The sequence below is a fragment of the Pleurodeles waltl genome, chromosome 9, assembly GCF_031143425.1.
Source record: "Pleurodeles waltl isolate 20211129_DDA chromosome 9, aPleWal1.hap1.20221129, whole genome shotgun sequence".
Classification (NCBI taxonomy): Eukaryota; Metazoa; Chordata; class Amphibia; order Caudata; family Salamandridae; genus Pleurodeles; species Pleurodeles waltl.
Window position 1 is genome coordinate 325804216 of NC_090448.1, and position 21060 is coordinate 325825275.

The window sequence follows — 21060 nt, forward strand, 5'->3', positions numbered from 1 at the left end:
CTGGGAATCCTTTTTTCCGGCAAGCTACCACTATGGTTTCCAAGTGCTCTTCATTAACTTTCGCCCTCTGCTTCTTCAAGGCTCCGGCATATACCTTTCTACAGGCAGAAACAGCAGCCTGATCTCAAGGAGTTTGCCTAAGAGCCTGGCCCAGAGAGGTGTTTGCTATCCTACATGATTTGTCAAACTATGAACAGCCAACTATGGGACCATTCTTTATAGGTCTGCTCATCAAATCCCTAATGCAAGACAGAAGTTCTGCAAAACCTAATAAAGAGTTAGCAGCATAGCCGGTATCCACTTGACACAATGTTATCAAACTGGGACAGGTATTTTGCACCTGGTCCATGATAAGCGCAAGGTTTGCAGAACGCCAGCCCAGCCTCCTGCCATTGTCCTTCGCCCCTGATGTTTGATTTGGACCAGTCTCCCTCATTTCAACCTGCAAAGGTGCTTTAAAAAATAGAGCTAGGGGGCTATGGTCACTATAGGCAGATGGTATCACTACTGAGCTACTGGGTTTTTCAGAACCGGTACTCATCCGGTAACCCAGTGGTGCCAGGGTACACCCAAAGACCTCGGGTACTTTCCTGATTCAGACCACAGAAACTCAGAGTCTTCTAGGTGAAGTCAAAGATCGAATTTATTGGCTGCAACCAACTAACAAGCGTCCTAGAAGTACAACAGCACGGTTTGTATGTTCTCAGGAAACTGTGTTTAAATGCAAAGTCAGGTTTCCTTATATACAGTTTTTTAAGCTTCAGGCAAACATTCTTGACATTTTGGTTGGTCATTCACATGTTTTCACTACAAAGGAAAAAACAGTGTCATGATGAAACCTCATATTTCATGTCATCCAACCCATAATAAATTACCCGGCAAAGCCTAGTATTTTACATCAGATAAGTGTGGACCCCCAATAAAAACGGGCACCTCCCCCTCGTAAAGTAAGAAGAAGAAAAGAGCAGGTGCAGGTGTGAGCAAGATTAGGCAGGGTGTGTGAGCGATAATAAGGGTTTTATGGCATGGTGTGCCTTGATGCTATCTGATTCGGCCACTGGGAGAGGGACTGACCAAACAGGTTTGGCCTGAGGCAATGGTTCCAGCTTGCCCAGGTCAGAGAAAAGTCAATCAAGGTGTACGTGTCCTTGGAATCAAATCTGACTGTATTATAAGCCTATGTGAGGGCAACTTTTAAAAATGGCTGCCGTGTATAAAATGGGAGCCACGAGTGCAGGACGAAAATGGCGATTTCGAGGTGAAAACGCTGTTGGAATTGAGCGAAAATGCTCATGCTTAGTGTACTAGTCATTATCGGTCTTTTGATACTAAAATCGTACTGCTGTGGCAAAGTAAATTACATGGGTCCAGAATTTTTAGAACCACAAACCCTCCTTTTGCCCTTACATAGGCAATAAACCTATTCTCATGCTAATCTGAGTCCAGGTCTATGTTTCTAAAGTCGTTGAGATGTTGCTGTAACATCATCCTAGTATTTAGCTCGTCTCTTGGTGCAGGTTTCCTTATGCATGATGTAACACAGAGGCCACATATGGCCGGACAAAGTAAGGAATACCTCTATCTGCAGTAGGTGGCATAAGATCACACACCCAACAATTAGTGATGTTCACTACTAACTAGAGTTGATGCAGAAGCTGTACAAAAGAATTGCTTACGAATTCTGATCTTCTAACCTGCTCATGTTCAGGAAAAGGGTGAAAAGAGTGCAAAGAAACAATAGTAGGAAAAGACATAGGTTGGGAAGTGGGTGCAGACGTCAATTGAGTAGAGAAAAACAATCCCACCCATAAATGACAACGTCATGTTTAAAAGACACTAGAAAACACGTTATTAAGAACATATAGACAACGGGAGAAAGTAGTGACCACTATTACAAATGAAATAATAATTTTTCACAACCCTAACCAAAAAGCAAATCCTAAAATTATCTAGTAACATTTTTAGTGCTCCTCTGCATTTCAGTAATTTTGGTATGTTCAGGTGGAACAGTGGTGACTCTCATCAATGCTCTAAGGTGAAAAGGGGGTACTCTTTCCACAGAAAATGGACTTTATTCTGCTTTTACTAAACAGAATAGTACTTAAAAACAATGCCAGCAAAACAATCAGTCTCCTAACACCTAGTCTATACAATCACACGGAAAGCTCTTGTGAAACCAACTATGCCCAGAGTCCGTTCAAAAAGCCTCTCTGGCAGGCTTCTATTGTCCATCAAATTTTCTTTTGTTGTTTTCTTTCGCATGGGCCTCTCAATTCAGGCCTCTTCGTGAGAAAAGTACTGCTTAGTTGGAGTGCCCTCCTGGCAAACACCCACAGCTCACTCGAAAGTCTCAATGTCTTAAAGCAATGCACCAGTGTCTCTCCTCTGTGGCAGACACTACAAACAATGTGCTCTTCATTGATCAAGGGCACAAATCATCTCGTGCATACCCAAGCACCATTAATTGGGAAATAGCTCAAGCTCAGCAGCAGTTTCAGACTCCAACACTCATTATTTAGTGTCAGAGGACGCTCAAGCTGCTCTTTCATGGGCACCACAATATAGTGCCTTTTTCCAAACTTGAAATCTCCGGTGCACTGCCCTTCTTCCGTTGGAGCAAAGAAAAGGGGGTGTGTGGCCAAAACTCAGGCCAAGGGGCTTAAGGGATTGCACACTGTCAGAGGTTACCAGCACATGACAGGTAGAGAAATGAAACCTCAAAACAGCTCTGCCATCAACAACAGGAATCCTTCTCTTTAGCTCTTTTACACTGAAACTTTGGTTTTGTGATGTCCAACGCCGTCTGATGGAGCAAGTACGATACCATGCGCTGGCGATCGCTGTCCAGCTTTGCTACTTTCTGGGTGCTGAGACTGTAGGGCCAAAACGTCCGTCTTTCATCTGTAGCTGTCACTGGTGGGAATTAGGCTTAAATCAATGTCCTGCAGGTTATTATGACTTGATACCCGCAGAATCTAGTGACGTAGGAAATGTGCCACAGTTGTTAGTTCCCTTCAATTTAGTACAAAAACAGTTCATGGTTTTTAACAAGGGGACTGCAAGCAGGTGGTCTGCAATCTTCAAAGGAGTAGCCATACACCATGGGCATAAAATACAAAGACAAAGGCAGAAGGGCAAAACAGGGTCTCTAGCATCTTTCATTGGGTTCTCTCCATTATTCTCTGCCATCTATAGCTACATGAGAATTCTATCTGAATGGATTTCCTCACACAGTGGCATGGTCTAATGGGGTAAACACATATTTTCCTCAATGATTAAGTCTAGGTGTTCCTCCTTATCTTAGAACATCTCAATAGAGAAATCACATGATACCGATTATCAGGGACATGTAGAAACCTTCCTTTAAAAACTGTGCATCAGGTGCACTATGCAATACACAGGCTAATAGTCAAATGTGCAAACAAAAAGACAAGAACTAGAGGGTCCTGATATTTGCATGATTAGGACACATCTGATCCCACCAAAAATTAAAGTAGCAGGAACAGAAGGGAACCGAAAACCAAATTAAAATAGACATTGAAAATTCGTCATGTTCAAAAAGGTAAACATAAGATATCTCCTATTGAGATGGAAAACTTGTCTTACTATAATATTGAGTCAGTTAACCAGTCTATCGCTACCCTGACAGTCAGGCTGGAAAACATTGAAGCAGGCCTAAGGCAAATTCTTGAAAACCAGTCTGGTCATACCAAAGGGAATTATACATAACATGGGGGTCCCTGGTACATCACTGCAGTCTGGAAATGTGAACCTGAACAATACATCAATAATAATAAAAGGTCTGACTGGTGAAAGGAATTTGAAAAAGAGAAATGGGACTAGGACATAGCTAAAATCTCAATAACTAAGCATGATGCGACATTGGTCAGGGGAAGTAACAAAAGAAAAAATCTATAGGAAGAACAAAAAAATTATTTGGGTGATAGTCAGGCATGTGACACAACACCGAGAGTACGGGTAATACACAAAGGCCAAAGTTACACAAATTTTAACTCTACCGTTGGTGACTACACCATATACGGTACTCCTAGCTAATGTTTTAGTTCCTTCTTCAGGAAAAAATGAAAACCTGGTTTTCTTTTAAGGAACAAAAGCCATATGCTACTTAGGAAACAGAACATCATTAACTAATGTAATATAGAAATTAGGCCACCTTGAGTCACAGATCTATAATTTCATCCTTAGGTCCAATCAAGGCTACATAAATGTAGGGCTGCCTGTTCCTTTAAGGGAAGGGGCAGTAACGTGACTAACTGCAGGTGACACACTTTGATCCTGTATATCTCTTTTTATTTTCCTTCAATACCATTATAGCCAAATAGACATGCACTGGTGAAGTGTTGTCTCTTATGTTCACAGCATGAAATATCATTATCTGTGGAATTTAGTAACCAGAACAAGTTCAACCAACTGTTGCGTAGCGATGGGCATCGTCATGACCATCCCCTCACAACACAGGGGAGCTTGTAATAGTATCAAAAGCAGCAACAAACATGCAAAAAAAACAAATAAAAAATAATAAAAACGCACAAAACGTCAAGCTATCAGATATACTTGCTGTGTATCAAGCACAAAAAGCATAGACAAAACAATAGCATGTGTGAATAAGCGGTGACACACAACACCATGTCATGTACTTTATGCACTGTAAACCTGCAGCCCAAAACCCAATATTTGGGCCTGTTTAATTTGTCAGGTTTAAAATCCTTACCCTCCTTTTGACAGTAGATCACCAGGCAATGGAAATCTGCTGTCAAATATAACTTTACTGTTTCTCTTCTAACATACAGGACCAGCAAGAACAATTCATGATAGGACCAAATACACGAAAATAAATTTCCATTACTTAACTGTTACCCTCTTGTCAATTACTTCGCAACATCAAGCCACCTTAGTTTTACCTTTCTAAAAGTAAAAATTGTTACACTGACACTCCATATTAATTTGGCACCTACAATTTCCACTGTGAAAAATAAGTCTTAATTGGTAAATCGTTCTCATTAAGGCATGTAGCCTTAAAAATTTTAGAAAAGGGCTGCATCTTATTTTCTGTCTAAGAATTAATGCAACACTTCGTTTTCTGTCAAATAAAAGCAACTAGCAGGCATCATTTTATTTTTTTAGAGCGGAGACACAAATGTATCAGTTCTGCAGAGCATTTAACATGATGTTGGGACTTTCGAAGAAACCCTGAAAAGATTAGAGGAAGCTCACCGGGGTACTGGAAACAAGATTTATTGAAGATAAACCGGGAGGGAGACTCCCCAACGGCCGCTGTCTCCACCGCACTCTGTATTTCTCTCTCTGTTCTGTTCCACGCGCTGCGACTTTCGAAGAAACCCCTTTTTTTATATTTTCCCTTTGGAATTAAGTTCTTTAATTGTATTGATGTTCTTCTTTAGAAACCGGAAATCCCACTTTTAGAGGCCCGTATGGTCATTCTGCATTTCACAGAGACAAGGCCCTAATTTAAAAGGTCACAAGTGTCAACATGACAGCCTCCTAGCGTGACTTGAGCCAGCCTCTGTAGCTCTCCTAGCTTCTGCCACTCTGAATCTGTCAAAGACAGTAGGCCTTCCTGTTTTCCTTCTAACCTACAATAATTCACTCTATTTAAAAAAAAAAAAAAAAATTCCTTTTTAGGCGCTAAAAAAAATTATCTCTATTTCCAGATTATTAAACTACATTTACTGTGAATAATTCACAAACCTTAATAACACACATACCAGTTGTTAGAATAAATGCTTGTTGCAATCCCATGCAATGGTACATATTTCATCAACCTCAAATGAATGAACGTCTCAGTAGGCCCAGCTGAAGTTAGAACCTTCAACCTCGATATTAAAACAAGCCTTTGTACTGGCACATTGACTCATTGAATCATAAGAAGGCACAACCTGCAAATATATATCAAACCTAAATGTATGCATTTACTGAAGCCTGAGACACTTTAAAAAGTACTCTGAATGAAAGAAAATGCAGTTTAAACAGTGCTTTTGCCCAAAATTGACTTTGATATTTTAGGCATTAAAAATCAATATCCTACAATTTTCTTGCATAATATGCATTACCAGAATGTCTATTACACAATCCATGAGTCAGCCATTGAAAATATTAACTTATACTTTATAGAAATGAGCTTGTTTGCTCCTGCGCCAAGGGAAAATTGCACATACAAATGTCATTTTAGCGGTGCAACATAACTTAAATTAAATTTTAATGCTAGGAGGTCATAGTATAGGTATTAAGCTTTATAAATATTAAAAAACGATTTTGAAAGGCACTTATTTTTTAAATAATTTTTCCATAATTAATTTAAAAAAAAATTTTTAAACCAATTATTCTTTTTTTTGTGATAATTCCACATATAAAAGCAAGCTGCATCCCTTGCCTATTATTTGGGATACATTAACTCACAAGCCTAAGCGCATAAGCCTAACTTGAAATGCGTCACATTTTTGCGCCACTTTCATTTAAAAGGAAGGTTATGCAAAATTCCACCCGTGCTTAACTGGGAAAGTGCTGGCTGAATTGAACATTCCTATCAAATATACTGCAGCTGAAAAGTTTGCCTGTGAACATCTAATACAATGCATCTAAGAAAAATGCTGTAAATTTATTTATTTTTTTGCAAAAATAGATAATTTCGTTTTTTTTTTGGGGCCCTATTTATATCTATTGAATGTGTTTTCTAATTTATTAAGCATTTAACGGCAGTTTTGTATATGTGCACAATTGCTCATTCTATAAATTAAAGAGCAACATATAGCTATGTTAGCACATCACATGGTTCATTTCTGGATTTTTTCTAAGTTTCTACTTAATATTAATTAACCAACATTTTACTTAACAAACTAAAAACATCAAGAAGACCCACAAACACACATTGAGCTCATTTCAGATATAAACAGAAAACACTCAGGACACACAATACAGCGCGCTTTAGCCATTTTTCATAAATAGCGCCGTCGCAATTTACTTACAGAACCGTTTGCAGATCCTAGTTGTAAGTCATATTTACAAGAGAAAAGAAAACTTTTCTTAATAGTGTTCCAAAAAACTGCAAAAACAGCCTCACAGACATTTATTTCCAAGAATAGCGGACCCATACTTTATTAAACGTGATGGGGCCCACTCCGTGCTTCACATATAGTTCATAGGTTGGAGTTCCAATCGGAGGAACCGGACATGAGTCCTCCAACCGGGAGTCCCTTTTACAACCAAGACAAAACAAATTTCCAAGTCTGCTAAGACCAGGCATCTTCGCTCACTAGTCTAGCTTCAAACTTCAAAGGATTATCGTTTACGATAGTCTCGTGAATACACGAGTCCTTCGGCTTTGGTACTTGCAAGTTCCAAATCAAAGTGATCCCGAAGGGATACCAAACCAAATGTCCAACTAAGGACCAAACCAAGTGTCCAACTAAGGACTGGGAGACGCTCTACTTATACTTAACTGAAAATATCGATGACGTCACCAGAAGACTCGTCTTATCGTTTCGCTCTACCAAACATCAAGGGTCCAAATCAGGGCGATAGCCAGGGCAGCAGTCCTTCGTAGCCGTCGGGAAGCGGGGAACCTCGCAGCAAAGACTTTCGGACCACGTCGACATGCAGGGGTTGATGAAGTGGCGGCCTTCCTCCAGTATTTTCACACGAAGCTCCTCACGGACCTCCGGCTTGGACCGGTACCGCTGGTATCGCCCCACGTTGGGCGCCAACTGAGGTACTGGGTTTTTCAGAACCGGTACTGATCCGGTAACCCAGTGGTGCCAGGGTACACCCAAAGACCTCGGGTACTTTCCTGATTCAGACCACAGAAACTCAGAGTCTTCTAGGTGAAGTCAAAGATCGAATTTATTGGCTGCAACCAAGTAACAAGCGTCCTAGAAGTACAACAGCACGGTTTGTATGTTCTCAGGAGACTGTGTTTAAATGCAAAGTCAGGTTTCCTTATATACAGTTTTTTAAGCTTCAGGCAAACATTCTTGACATTTTGGTTGGTCATTCACATGTTTTCACTACAAAGGAAAAAACAGTGTCATGATGAAACCTCATATTTCATGTCATCCAACCCATAATAAATTACCCGGCAAGGCCTAGTATTTTACATCAGATAAGTGTGGACCCCCAATAAAAACGGGCACCTCCCCCTCGTAAAGTAAGAAGAAGAAAAGAGCAGGTGCAGGTGTGAGCAAGATTAGGCACGGTGTGTGAGCGATAATAAGGGTTTTATGGCATGGTGTGCCTTGATGCTATCTGATTCGGCCACTGGGAGAGGGACTGACCAAACAGGTTTGGCCTGAGGCAATGGTTCCAGCTTGCCCAGGTCAGAGAAAAGTCAATCAAGGTGTACGTGTCCTTGGAATCAAATCTGACTGTATTATAAGCCTATGTGAGGGCAACTTTTAAAAATGGCTGCCGTGTATAAAATGGGAGCCACGAGTGCAGGACGAAAATGGCGATTTCGAGGTGAAAACGCTGCTGGAATTGAGCGAAAATGCTCATGCTTAGTGTACTAGTCATTATCGGTCTTTTGATACTAAAATCGTACTGCTGTGGCAAAGTAAATTACATGGGTCCAGAATTTTTAGAACCACACTACAGTCCCATAGATCAAAGCTAAGAGGTTCCAAAAAACAAACAGTCGATGGCTGAGATACACTCCCGCCCAATGAAAGTTGGAGCCACCATGTCCTCTGTGCTAAAAGTAGGTCTGACCAAATCATGTGAGATAAGGAAGGCATATAAATGCTGCCCTTTTGGGTTAAAACCTGCTTGATCCACTTCACAACTGACAGTATCAAAAGGGGAGTCTATTTGAAGGGATCTATGTCCCAGTTTGGTGTTAAAATCCCCTGCCAGTAGTAAATTGAATGACTCACCTTTTGCGTGGGCGCTATCATCCAGAGAGCTAATAGCTAGAGGAAGGTCTTCAAAAGTAGAATTATTATTAGAAACAAAATCATTATTCTAGTAATTCACCATAAAATTCTTAGCTTGCGTCCCCCCCCCAGCTAACCTCAAACACCTGAATCCCACCCGTATCTATTACTACCGGTAGAATTCTGCACCCAATGTTAACCTGAAACCATGCCACCAAACCCCATTTAGCACGCCCTGAGGGTGAGGGGCTGGCAAAATTGCTGAAGCTAGTATACCCATCAAGAATGAATTCCGATACAGCCCAGGTCTTGCATGAAAACAATATCAAAGTTTGATATGAACAACCGCCAGCCCTCAACCTCTAGTTTTAAGGCAAACCAGCTACATTCCAGCTGACTAATGGAATGTTGCAAACCAGATGACAAAATCATCACCTCCCCAGGGGAGTTTCCAGAGAAACTAGTCTCAGACCTAGTCAGCATAACAGTAATGCACCCCTCTAATGCCTGTTCACCCCCCACAAGCAACTCCACTAGGCACATTAATAGAAGTTGAAAATGGTTGTCATCAACATCTTCCAGTTCGTTCAAAGCAGAGTTATCTATTACTAAGTTGGGAAAGAGTAGGGGCAGGGCGGTTCACCATACCTGGCGCTGAAGCAGGATAAGGAACTTGATTTACAGTGATATCTGCAACACCAAGAGGGGCTAGATGTTTATTTAAAAAAAAAAAAAAAACAGTAATAGTCTGATCTGCTTAAATCTCACCATGTCCGTTCTAGCAAGAGCTAACACTTCCCTAGCAAAAACCAGGATCACGAAAATTGACAATCACAGAGTCGCCAAGAGGTTGCCTCCTTAATGGACCTATGCCTCCCACCCGTCGAACAAACAAAATCTCTTTAAAAATATCCCACTTACAGCATACATTTGGTTTTAACCAAAAAACTACTTTTAGGAGCTGAAGTAATTTAATTGATGATACCCTGAAACCTAGGCACATTATTTAAGATAATCACATAGGGGCATGGAGCTGGGGGCAAATAGATGACCTGGAACGGAAACTGGGGTTCTTTACCAACTGTGGCTAGCAGGATGTGACATCTTATTAGAAGTTTGAGGAATTGGGTCCTGTGGGTGGGAGTTAACAGAAATGATGGCTAACTGATTACTGGACCATCATCTCTACCCCATTCTTTAAGCTGGAAGAGAGGCTCTGAGCAGCTACATAGGGTGAATAGCTGGGGCCATGGGCCACTACCTTGGAAGGGGACCAATCGGAAAACAATGACTGGGTTGCTACTGACTGTAGTTGAAAGGGTCCCTTCCCTACCACAGACATTAAATTGCCCAAGCTACATTCTAGTGAGGCTAATCGGCTATGTATGTGTTTCAACATGGAGTCCAAGTCATTAAACCAAGTCTTCATCATTGCCCAGGAATCAACATTTGGTGGGTGCAATGGCACCGGACTAATGGGGGTTTCATATTTTGGGAGCTTCGAGGGTCAAGTTGGCTTAGGTTTTAAGGCCCTCCTTTGCTTTTTCAGTAATGAGCCAGAGTCCATAGGGCCACCTAAGACACCAGAACAGTCAGCTATAGCCAGACCTTCTTCCACCCCTGGATCGCCCATAACAGCGCCACCTGATTCCAAACACGGGGTTTGAGTGACAGAGACCACAGGAGAAATGCCATGCGAAGTAGTTCCAGCAGAACCAATATCACATGTAACAGTGGCACTTGATGGCTTATTAAGGGGCATGAATTCAATGTCCTCCACCAGTAGAGAAAGACAACGTTCCGCCAACTTGATTTCATTTGACACCAAGTCCACAGCACGCACTAAAAAATTATCAGTAGAGAACCGAGGATGGGTTTGCAGAGTAGAGGTGGGGCCAGTGATAACTTTCCTTTTCCCCATATTGTCCAAACTTCCCAAGGGGGGGGAGTGGGATGAAGATGCCCACAACAAAATAGCCAACAGCTCAACAGGTCAAGAAAATCTCTTTGAAAGAGAGTGGGCCCAGCCAAGCCTCTGACGGGCCTGTCTAGGCCCGGGCATGTGCCCGGCTGCGTCCTGCACAGCGAGAAGTGCTGCCACGCTATATGCGCTTCTGGGCGCTAAAGTCTGTATCAGTGGCATCCTGCTGCGAAGGTATCTGGGCCTGGTAGTGCGTGGCCCACCCTCGAGGCGAACTGGAAAGTGTTCTCTCTCTCTGTATGCTGGGCCACTGCCGTTCACCAGTAGCTAAAACAAGAGTGGGTGTAAAAAAGTGAAGGGGTGGTTGCACTAACCAGCAGAGGTTTTATAGAGTTAAGCAATGTAATTTATACAATATTAACACGAATATTTAAATGCACATTAGTTAATACTAAAATAGATCACACAATGGAGCCTACAGGAAACCATATCAACATCCCAATGCATCTCTCCTCTGGCCTCCTATTCTGACATCCATCTGGTCCCAGGCAGAGGCATGGACCCAAAATGGATTCCAGGCTAGGAGTTCACACATCTGGTGAGACTGCAACTATGCAAAGACTGACATTCACATGGCAGGTTGTTACCAATTGCTCTCTAACTCCACAACCACCAGAGATGCACAATTGTTCACTGTACATTGGCAGGCAGCCCATCTACCACTTGCACAGAGGAATGTTTCTGATGGAGAAGACACAAACAAGCGAATCATGACTTGTAAACTTTGCTTATATTCAGTGCAATCATAGTATTAGTTATAATTAATTCTACTGTGAATATATCCCTAAATCTGTATTTACATTTATTTGGATGATCTACTAATTGCTTGTGCGTTAATGGCTTTTTTTTTTTATATAACTTTATCTATATCCAGGGGGGTAGTTTGGATGCATCTGTGGTGCCTCAGAAGACAGTGTCTCCACCCTCACATGTGTAAAATGGGTGTCGCTTAACGGGTGTGTAGGAAGTTGGCTCTGTATGCACTATTTCAAAGTAAGGAATAGTATGCACAGAGTCCAAGGGTTCCCCTTAGAGGTAAGATAGTGGCAAAAAGAGATAATACTAATGCTCTATTTTGTGGTAGTGTGGTCGAGCAGTAGGCTTATCAAAGGAGTAGTGTTAAGCATTTGTTGTACATACACACAGGCAATAAATAAGGAACACACACTCAAACAATTCCAGGCCAATAGGTTTTTGTTATAGAAAAATATCTTTTCTTAGTTTATTTTAAGAACCACAGGTTCAAATTCTACATGTAATATCTAATTTGAAAGGTATTGCAGGTAAGTACTCTAGGAACTTTGAACAATCACAATAGCATATATACTTTTTACATAAAACACATTTAGCTGTTTTAAAAGTGGACACAGTGCAATTTTCACAGTTCCTGGGGGAGGTAAAGTAATGTTAGTTCTTGCAGGTAAGTAAACCACCTACGGGGTTCATATTGGGGTCCAAGGTAGCCCACCGTTGGGGGTTCAGAGCAACCCCAAAGTCAACACACCAGCAGCTCAGGGCCGGTCAGGTGCAGAGTTCAAAGTGGTGCCCAAAACGCATAGGCTTCAATGGAGAGAAGGGGGTGCCCCGGTTCCAGTCTGCCAGCAGGTAAGTACCCGCGTCTTCGGAGGGCAGACCAGGGGGGTTTTGTAGGGCACCGGGGGGACACAAGTCCACACAGGAAGTACACCCTCAGCAGCGCGGGGCGGCCGGGTGCAGTGTGCAAACAAGTGTCGGGTTTCCAATGGATTTCAATGGGAGACCAAGGGGTCTCTTCAGCGGTGCAGGCAGGCAAGGGGGGGGCTCCTCGGGGTAGCCACCACGTGGGCAAGGTAGAGGGCCTCCTGGGGGTCACTCCTGCACTGGAGTTCCGATCCTTCAGGTCCTGGGGGCTGCGGGTGCAGGGTCTTTTCCAGGCGTCGGGATTTCAGAGTCAGGCAGTCGCGGTCAGGGGGAGCCTCGGGATTCCCTCTGCAGGCGTCGCTGTGGGGGCTCAGGGGGGACAACTTTGGTTACTCGCCGGAGGGTCCTCCCTGAGGTGTTGGTTCTCCACCAGTCGAGTCGGGGTCGCCGGGTGCAGTGTTGCAAGTCTCGCGCTTCTTGCTGGGATTGCAGGGGTCTTTAAATCTGCTCCTCTGGATACAAAGTTGCAGTCTTTGTGGAACAGAGCCGCTGTTCTCGGGAGTTTCTTGGTCTCTTGGAAGCAGGGCAGTCCTCAGAGGATTCAGAGGTCGCTGGTCCCAGGGAAAGCGTCGCTGGAGCAGGTTTCTTCTGAAGGAGGGAGACAGGCCGGTAGGGCTGGGGCCAAAGCAGTTGGTGTCTTCTTCTTCTCTGCAGGGTTTTTCATCTCAGCAGTCCTCTTCTGTAAGTTGCAGGAATCTAAATTCTTGGGTTCAGGGAAGCCCTTAAATACAAAATTTAAGGGCGTGTTTAGGTCTGGGGGGTTAGTAGCCAATGGCTACTAGCCCTGAGGGTGGGTACACCCTCTTTGTGCCTCCTCCCAAGGGGAGGGGGTCACATTCCTATCCCTATTGAGGGAATCCTCCATCTGTAAGATGGAGGATTTCTAAAAGTTAGTCACTTCAGCTCAGGACATCTTAGGGGCTGTCCTGACTGGCCAGTGACTCCTCCTTGTTTTTCTCATTAATTCCTCCGGCCTTGCTGCCAAAAGTGGGGCCGTGGCCGGAGGGGGCGGGCAACTCCACTAGCTGGAGTGCCCTGTGGTGCTGGAACAAAGGGGGTGAGCCTTTGAGGCTCACCGCCAGGTGTTACAGCTCCTGCCTGGGGGAGGTGATAGCATCTCCACCCAGTGCAGGCTTTGTTACTGGTCACAGAGTGACAAAGGCACTCTCCCCATGTGGCCAGCAACATGTCTCGAGTGTGGCAGGCTGCTAAAACCAGTCAGCCTACACGGGTAGTTGGTTAAGGTTTCAGGGGGCACCTCTAAGGTGCCCTCTGGGGTGTATTTCACAATAAAATGTACACTGGCATCAGTGTGCATTTATTGTGCTGAGAAGTTTGATACCAAACTTCCCAGTTTTCAGTGTAGCCATTATGGCGCTGTGGAGTTCGTGCATGACAGACTCCCAGACCATATACTCTTATGGCTACCCTGCACTTACAATGTCTAAGGTTTGGCTTAGACACTGTAGGGGCACAGTGCTCATGCACTGGTGCCCTCACCTATGGTATAGTGCACCCTGCCTTAGGGCTGTAAGGCCTGCTAGAGGGGTGACTTATCTATACTGCATAGGCAGTGTGAGGTTGGCATGGCACCCTGAGGGGAGTGCCATGTCGACTTACTCGTTTTGTCCTCCCCAGCACACACAAGCTGGCAAGCAGTGTGTCTGTGCTGAGTGAGGGGTCCCCAGGGTGGCATAAGCTATCCTGCAGCCCTTAGAGACCTTCCCTGGCATCAGGGCCCTTGGTACCAGTTACAAGGGACTTACCTGGATGCCAGGGTGTGCCAATTGTGTAAAACAAAAGTACAGGTTAGGGAAAGAACACTGGTGCTGGGGCCTGGTTAGCAGGCCTCAGCAACACTTTCAAATCAAAACATAGCATCAGCAAAGGCAAAAAGTCAGGGGGTAACCATGCCAAGGAGGCATTTCCTTACAGGGTGCCTTCAGTGACTGGTTTCTTTGGCTCAAGACTCTTAAGCCATTGGTTTAAGGTATAGTCAATGTGATCTTGGTTTACCTCACAGGAGCGCCTTTGATTTTGCCATCTTTCAATTGAATGTGTGTATCATTCCACCTCCATTGGGATGCTTGAGACCCTATTTTATATCGTAAAAGTATGGTCACACATGCAATGTTTTAATCCACCTCCTGTCCACTGTCTATTGGCTGCTGCTTCTTTTAGGCACTCTGTGACTTTTTTTTTTTTAATTTAAATCCCTATTCGGTGCCAAGTATTCCATTACATACTAGTTCTTTAGCACAGAGCAGATATCGACCTTACAAATGTTCATGTTTGATGGTAAGGTTGTTAACCCCTTCGCTGCCAGGCCTTTTACCCCTAAGGTGCCAGCCCTTTTTTTGGCTATTTGGGGCAGTTAGCACTTAGGCCCTCATACCTTTTTGTCCACATAAGCTACCCACACCAAACTTGTGTCTTTTTTTTTATTTATTTTTTTAAACATCCTAGTGATTCTAGAGGTACCCAAAGTTTGTGAGTTCTGTTGGAGGAGACCAAGAAATTAGCCAAAATACAGCAAAAATTACGTTTGTTTTTTTTTCTCCAGAAAATGGGGGAAAAAAGGGCTGCAGAAGAAGGCTTTTTTTTATTTATTTTTTCCCCTGAAAATGGCATCAACAAAGGGTTTGCGGTGCTACAATCACCATCTTCCCAGCTTATTTTTCAACGTAGTTGCAACATTTTACTGGAACATACACAGTTTTGTACTTTTTTTTTTTTTTTTTTTTTTTTTTTTGTGTGTGCTTTTAGCCTCCTTCCAGTTAGTGGCAGAAATGGGTATGAAACAAATGCTGGATCCTGGACAGCTAAACATTTCTGAAAAGTAGACAACATTCAGAATTCAGCAAGGGGTCATTTGTGTAGGTCCTACAAGGTTTACCTACAGAAAATAACAGCAGAAATAAAAACTATTGAAATTGAGGTGAAAAAACTGCCATTTCTCTCCACGTTTTACACTGTCACTTTTTCATGCGATGTCAGATTTTCAAAAACAATATACCTTTAGTCTGCTGGAGTCTTCTGGTTGTGGGGATATATAGGGCTTGTAGGCTCATCGAGGTACCCAGAGCCAATAAAGGAGCTGCACCTTGCAATGGGTTTTCATTGCATACAGCAATTCATTTGGTGAACTATAAAGAGTGAAAAATAGGTATCAAGGAAACCTTTGTTTTTTTCCAAAATGGGCACAAGATAAGGTGTTGAGAAGGAGTGGTTATTAGCACATCTCTGAATTTTGGGGTCCCCATACTAGCATGTGAATTACAGGGTATTTCTCAAATTATTGTCTTTTTTTAACATTGTCTTACATTTGGAAGGAAAAAATGAAGCGAAAGACAAGGGGCAATAACACTTGTTCTTGTATTCTGTGTTCCTCCAAGTCTCCCGATTTAAAAAAAAAAAAAAAAAAAAAAATGGTACCTCACTTGCGTGGGTAGGCCTAATGCCTGCATCAGGAAATGCAACATAGACACATAACATTTTTACATTGAAATCTGACGTGTTTTTTGGAAAGTGGCTAGCTATGGATTTTGGCCTCTAGCTCAGCCGGCACCTAGGGAAACCTACCAAATCTGTGCATTTTTCAAAATTAGATACCTAGGGGAATCCAGGATAGGGTGACTTGTGGGGCTCTCACCAGGTTCTGTTACCCAGAATCCTTTGCAAACCTCAAAATTTGGCAAAAAAACACTTTTTGCTCATATTTCGGTGACAGAAAGTTCTGGACTCTGAGAGGATCCACAAATTTCCTTCCACCCTGCGTTCCCCCCAAGTCTCCCAATAAAAATGGTACCTCATTTGTGTGGGTAGGCCTAGTGCCCACGACAGGAAATGCCACAAAACATTACGTGGACACATCAGAATGATCAAATACAAAAACTACCAGTTTTTGTGTTGGGGGAGGGGGCACCTGCGTTTTTGGTCCTGGGCTCAGCAGCCATCTAGGGAACCCTACCAAACCCAGACATTTCTGAAAACTAGACACCAGAGGGAGTCCAGGGAGGTGTGACTTGCGTGGATTCTCCCAGTGTTTTCTTACCCAGAATCCTCTGCAATCCTCAAATTTAGCTAAAAAAACATAAATTACATTTTCCCCACATTTCTGTGTTGGATCATTGCACCGGCACAAATTTCCTACCACCCAACGTTCCCCCTCAGTCTCTAGATTAAAAATGAAACCTTATTTATATATATATTTATATATATTGTTTTAATTCCCTTGCATCTAGTAGGCTTTCTGCCTCCCCCGGGAGTGGATTGGGGGTAATTGTCCCATCTGCGTATCGGTGGGCAGAACAACTTTGTCCCCGTTAATTTGGGGTCGGGTATGGCCATACCCCCGCCCTCTTTTTTTGGGAAAAAAATCTTACCTTGTCTCTGGTAAGCTTTCTGAAAGGTGCCTCTTCACTGTTAGTTCAAAGCATTCTGATCGCATGTAGGATGGCCAAAGATCTATCTGGTGAAAATTTAAAGTGAGTTCTCCTAGGTTATCATGTTTTTCAGTGACTTAAGAATAATAATTTTAAGTTCCTGACCAGGATAGAGACTGTAAATTGGTTAGGAGTGCAGGACATGGCTGTTTATTTCAGATTGCAATTTGGCATAATTGATATTGAAATAAAAATAGCTGTAGCACCACTTTTTGAATCAACTTCCATCTTCCACCAATTGTTTAACGAAAATCCACCTGTCTCTTTCTACAGTTTGCGGAATGGCCACTTCTCAAAGAATGTCCTGTGCAGATCTTGGAGGGGAACTGAACTGCTCCATTTGTCTCACAGTTTACCAGGATCCAGTGATGTTAAGTTGTGGACACAACTTTTGCAAGAGCTGCATCCGGAACACCTGGGATCATGAAGAACCGTCTAACTTGTTTCGCTGCCCCGATTGCAGCAAAACCTACCACAAACGGCCTCACCTGAGGAGGAACTGGAAGCTGTGCAACATGGTGAACTTTTACCGCTATACACGAGTCAAGAAAGAGACGGATCCTGCACTTTCTTGCACTTACTGCCTTGGCTTCCAGTCGCAGGCTATGAAGCTATGCCTGCAGTGTGAAATGCTTCTTTGTGAAAAGCACTTGAGGAAACACAATGAAAGAGCTGCTCACGTCCTTGCTGATCCTGCCACCCCTCTTGAAAGCAGGCGATGCACTGCCCACGGGGAGCTCCTGAGTTATTATTGTGCTGATGAAAATGACTACCTCTGCGTGTCTTGCTGCCTACTGGGACAGCACAGAAATCATACGATCCGCCTGTTGTCTGAAGCTTCTGATAAGAAGAAATCTATGATGAGGGCAACCATCCAGAAACTGAGTGTGTGGAGAGAAGACACCAAACAACGTATTGACCAGCTCCTCGTAAGCGCAAGGGACTTCAGCAAAGAAATGACTTGTCTGAAAGCCAACGCCTCTGCTCTTTTCTCAGACATCCGCAGGCAGCTGACAATCCGGGAGCAGCAAGTACTAGAGAAGATTGATGCAGAGGAGGCCAGAACTGTGCTCCAGATGACCACTGATATCCAGGAGTTGGAGAATGACCAAGCTGTGTTTACAGAGAAAATTCTGCAGCTTATGGAACTCAGCACTGTCCAGGATCCTCTGGCTTTGCTGCAGCAATTCAATGCTTATGATATGAAAGACAATGGGGGGAGCAGCTTTAAAGATGGTGATTTCTCTAACATAAGCAGTGAAGACAAAATACAATTTAATGATGCTGAGGATTGCAACCAGGAAAATTCACCACAGCATGATCAGAATTTGGTTAAGAAGTTGTGTCTGGTTACCTTGCAAACTACACTAAATAATTGTTTGGAAATGCTACCTCAATTGAAGTCCAATAGAGGTTTTAATATCCAGGGCACTACTGACCTGGTCCTGGATGTGTCTACGGCTGCTGCGAAGACTGGCTTGGCTGTGTCTAGTGATCTGAAAACTGCCTCACACTCCACAGTAAAACGTGAGTTTATAGTCACCCGTCAGCAGTTTACTGAACACCCTCAGGTTTTAAGCTGCAAGATCTTTTCTCACTTTGGCCAATACTACTGGGAAGTTGAAACCAGTGACACAGGCCAGTGGGCTGTCGGAGTGGCCTATCCCAGCATTAAGCGTTCAGGAAAAGGCTCTGCACTCGGATGGAATGCGGAGTCCTGGTGCCTGCAATGGAATAATGGATGTTTGACTGCGTTGCATGATTCTCAGTGCTGGGCAGTAAAGAGAGCATGTCCTAGCCTACTGGGCATTCACCTGAATTGTGATGCTGGTGAGTTGTCCTTTTACAGCATTTCTGATTCAGTTGTACACATGTACACCTTCACTGATGACTTCACTGATGTTCTCCACCCAGCTTTCTTTGTGGACAAGGGGGCATGGATTAAAATTAAGAGCTTGCCATCTTGATGTCATCTTAAGAGCCATCTTGATGTCACCTTGGGAGCCAGCTTGAATGTATTTTGCCGTCATTTAAAATCTTAGAGCACTGGGTTGTCCTATCTCATATTTTCATCATTCCCCCACTGCATTTCATAGTTTACCTCCAACTCCACTCTCATATTCTGTATTCCATGTAAAATCACATAGTGAATTGAAAAAACACTTCAGAAGATCTGGCCTCAGATGACACTTTCCTTAGATGCTCCACCAGATACTCAACCAAACATTTCAAGGGGTCTTAGGTCCTCAGAATGTCTGTTACGCTTGTATTTGCCGAAAGTCAGCAAAAACAAGTAGTGGTAAAACGGCTGTGTGTTAATGCAGCTACGTTATATGTATTTATTGTACGATTAATGAAAATCATTGCAAACTAATTTTCAATGACAGTTAATTTAAATATTTCGAATAAAACAAACATGTAATGCTTCAACTTCTTTCTATTGTAAATGTTTTTTCTTATAAAAGCAAAAGAAATAAAAAAGTGGATTCTTTGTTGAAGTAAAGATTTTGGGTCTGAGAATAGCATTAGCTTATTTGTCAACCCTGCACCTATTTCTAAAATCTGAAGGGCTGACATTGGGTAGGCATTTCTATTTGAAATAATCTGAGTTTTTGTGTGCTTACCTTGTGTTGGGGGAGGGGGGGGGATTGGAATCCCACATCAAATAGTATATTGAGTTTGGGAGATACTGTGGCAAAGTCAATTTTTTCAATAAATGTGGGTGTAATGCACTCTATCGAATTGTTGATGTGGCAGAATAAATAAAGCTCTTTATAGTTAAACCTTTTGAAACCAGCATTGGAAAAACCAACAGGCCTCGCCTATGAGAACTATTGGCTTTGGCAATGTTTTGTAGCCATGCTGACAGCAGCAGAGATGCTTTGCAGCGCTATACAGCAAGGCTACAAATCCTTGCCAAACTCAGCAATGCCAATGCTGTACACCAGGAAGAAAAGGTAATGGCAGAACTGAATGGCAGAGCCAATAGTCTCAAAGGCGAGACCTATTGGCTTTGTCAATGCTTGCTGGGTCTCAACAAAACACCCCTGTGATTCTAAGCACCCTATGTACCAAAAAGGTAAAAATGTAATTTGGCGAAAGTCCAATACCATGAAGAAAGCAATTGGTCCCATGTCTTAGTGAAAAAAAAAAAGTGTGTGTGTGTATATATAGCTACCAATGGCAAGAGGTTCCACAAGATGGACCGGGAAGAAGAAAAAATAAAAGTAGTGCCTGAATCACAGTGCTCTCAGAGGAAAGACCGCAATCAAGCTGAGGCAGTCAGTACCAGGTCCATGCTCCAGGTGAGAGAAGCGAAAGAGAAGCCAGCATGTATGTGCTAATTAAGAGGCAGTAAATGAGTGACAAAAACACAAATGATAATCAATGGGCAGGCTGCAAGCCCCTTGTTGTATACAATATCTCTCTCAGGCGAGAGTGCATGCAATGCATGAGCTGTCACAGCAAGACCTAAAAATGGGTGTTTTGTTTTCCCAGTAGAAGACTGGAGTCACACAACCAAGGACCCATCATTTCTATAAGTCGTGTTTTTGTAGTTCTGAAACATAGGCCCTCATCACGACTTCGGCGGTCTTTTCCAAAGACCACCGAAGCTGTGAGCGCCGACATACTGCCAGTGCTGGCGGTCTTAAGACCACCCTAATACGACTGATATCTGACTTCCTCCTGAAATCAGGTGGGATTCCGAAACCAGTCATGCTGGCGGTCGGCGGTGTCCATATAGCAGGTGCTGCTGCCAGTGGAATCCCCAGGACCCATCCCTTCCCGGAAGACCTCATCAACAAACTGGGTAAGTGGATCATCCGACAGGGGAGGGTGTGTGTGTGAATGCGGGGGAGTGTTTGTGGGTATGTGTCTTTCTGTGTAAGTGATTGTGTGTGAGGGGAGTGAATGAGTGTGGATGGGAGTGGGGGAGTGAGTGTTTGGGGACGGGGTGTGTGTGAATGGGGAGGGGAGTGAGTGAACGGGGAGAGCAGGTGCATATGTGTATGCGGTAGGGGGGTAGGAGGAGTGTGAATGTATGTAT

General features: G+C 43.3%; 1 protein-coding gene across 1 annotated transcript in view; it reads left to right on the forward strand.

Moving 5' to 3' along the window:
- The window catches only part of LOC138258617 (E3 ubiquitin/ISG15 ligase TRIM25-like), a 47820-nt gene extending 28435 nt beyond the window's left edge, over positions 1 to 19385 (forward strand). The window contains exon 2 of the mRNA XM_069205962.1: positions 17286 to 19385. Within this exon, the coding sequence (XP_069062063.1) occupies positions 17294 to 18979 (1686 nt within the window). The 5' untranslated portion in view covers positions 17286 to 17293 and the 3' untranslated portion in view covers positions 18980 to 19385. The remainder of the gene's footprint in view (positions 1 to 17285) is intronic.
- The last annotated feature ends 1675 nt before the right edge of the window (positions 19386 to 21060 follow it).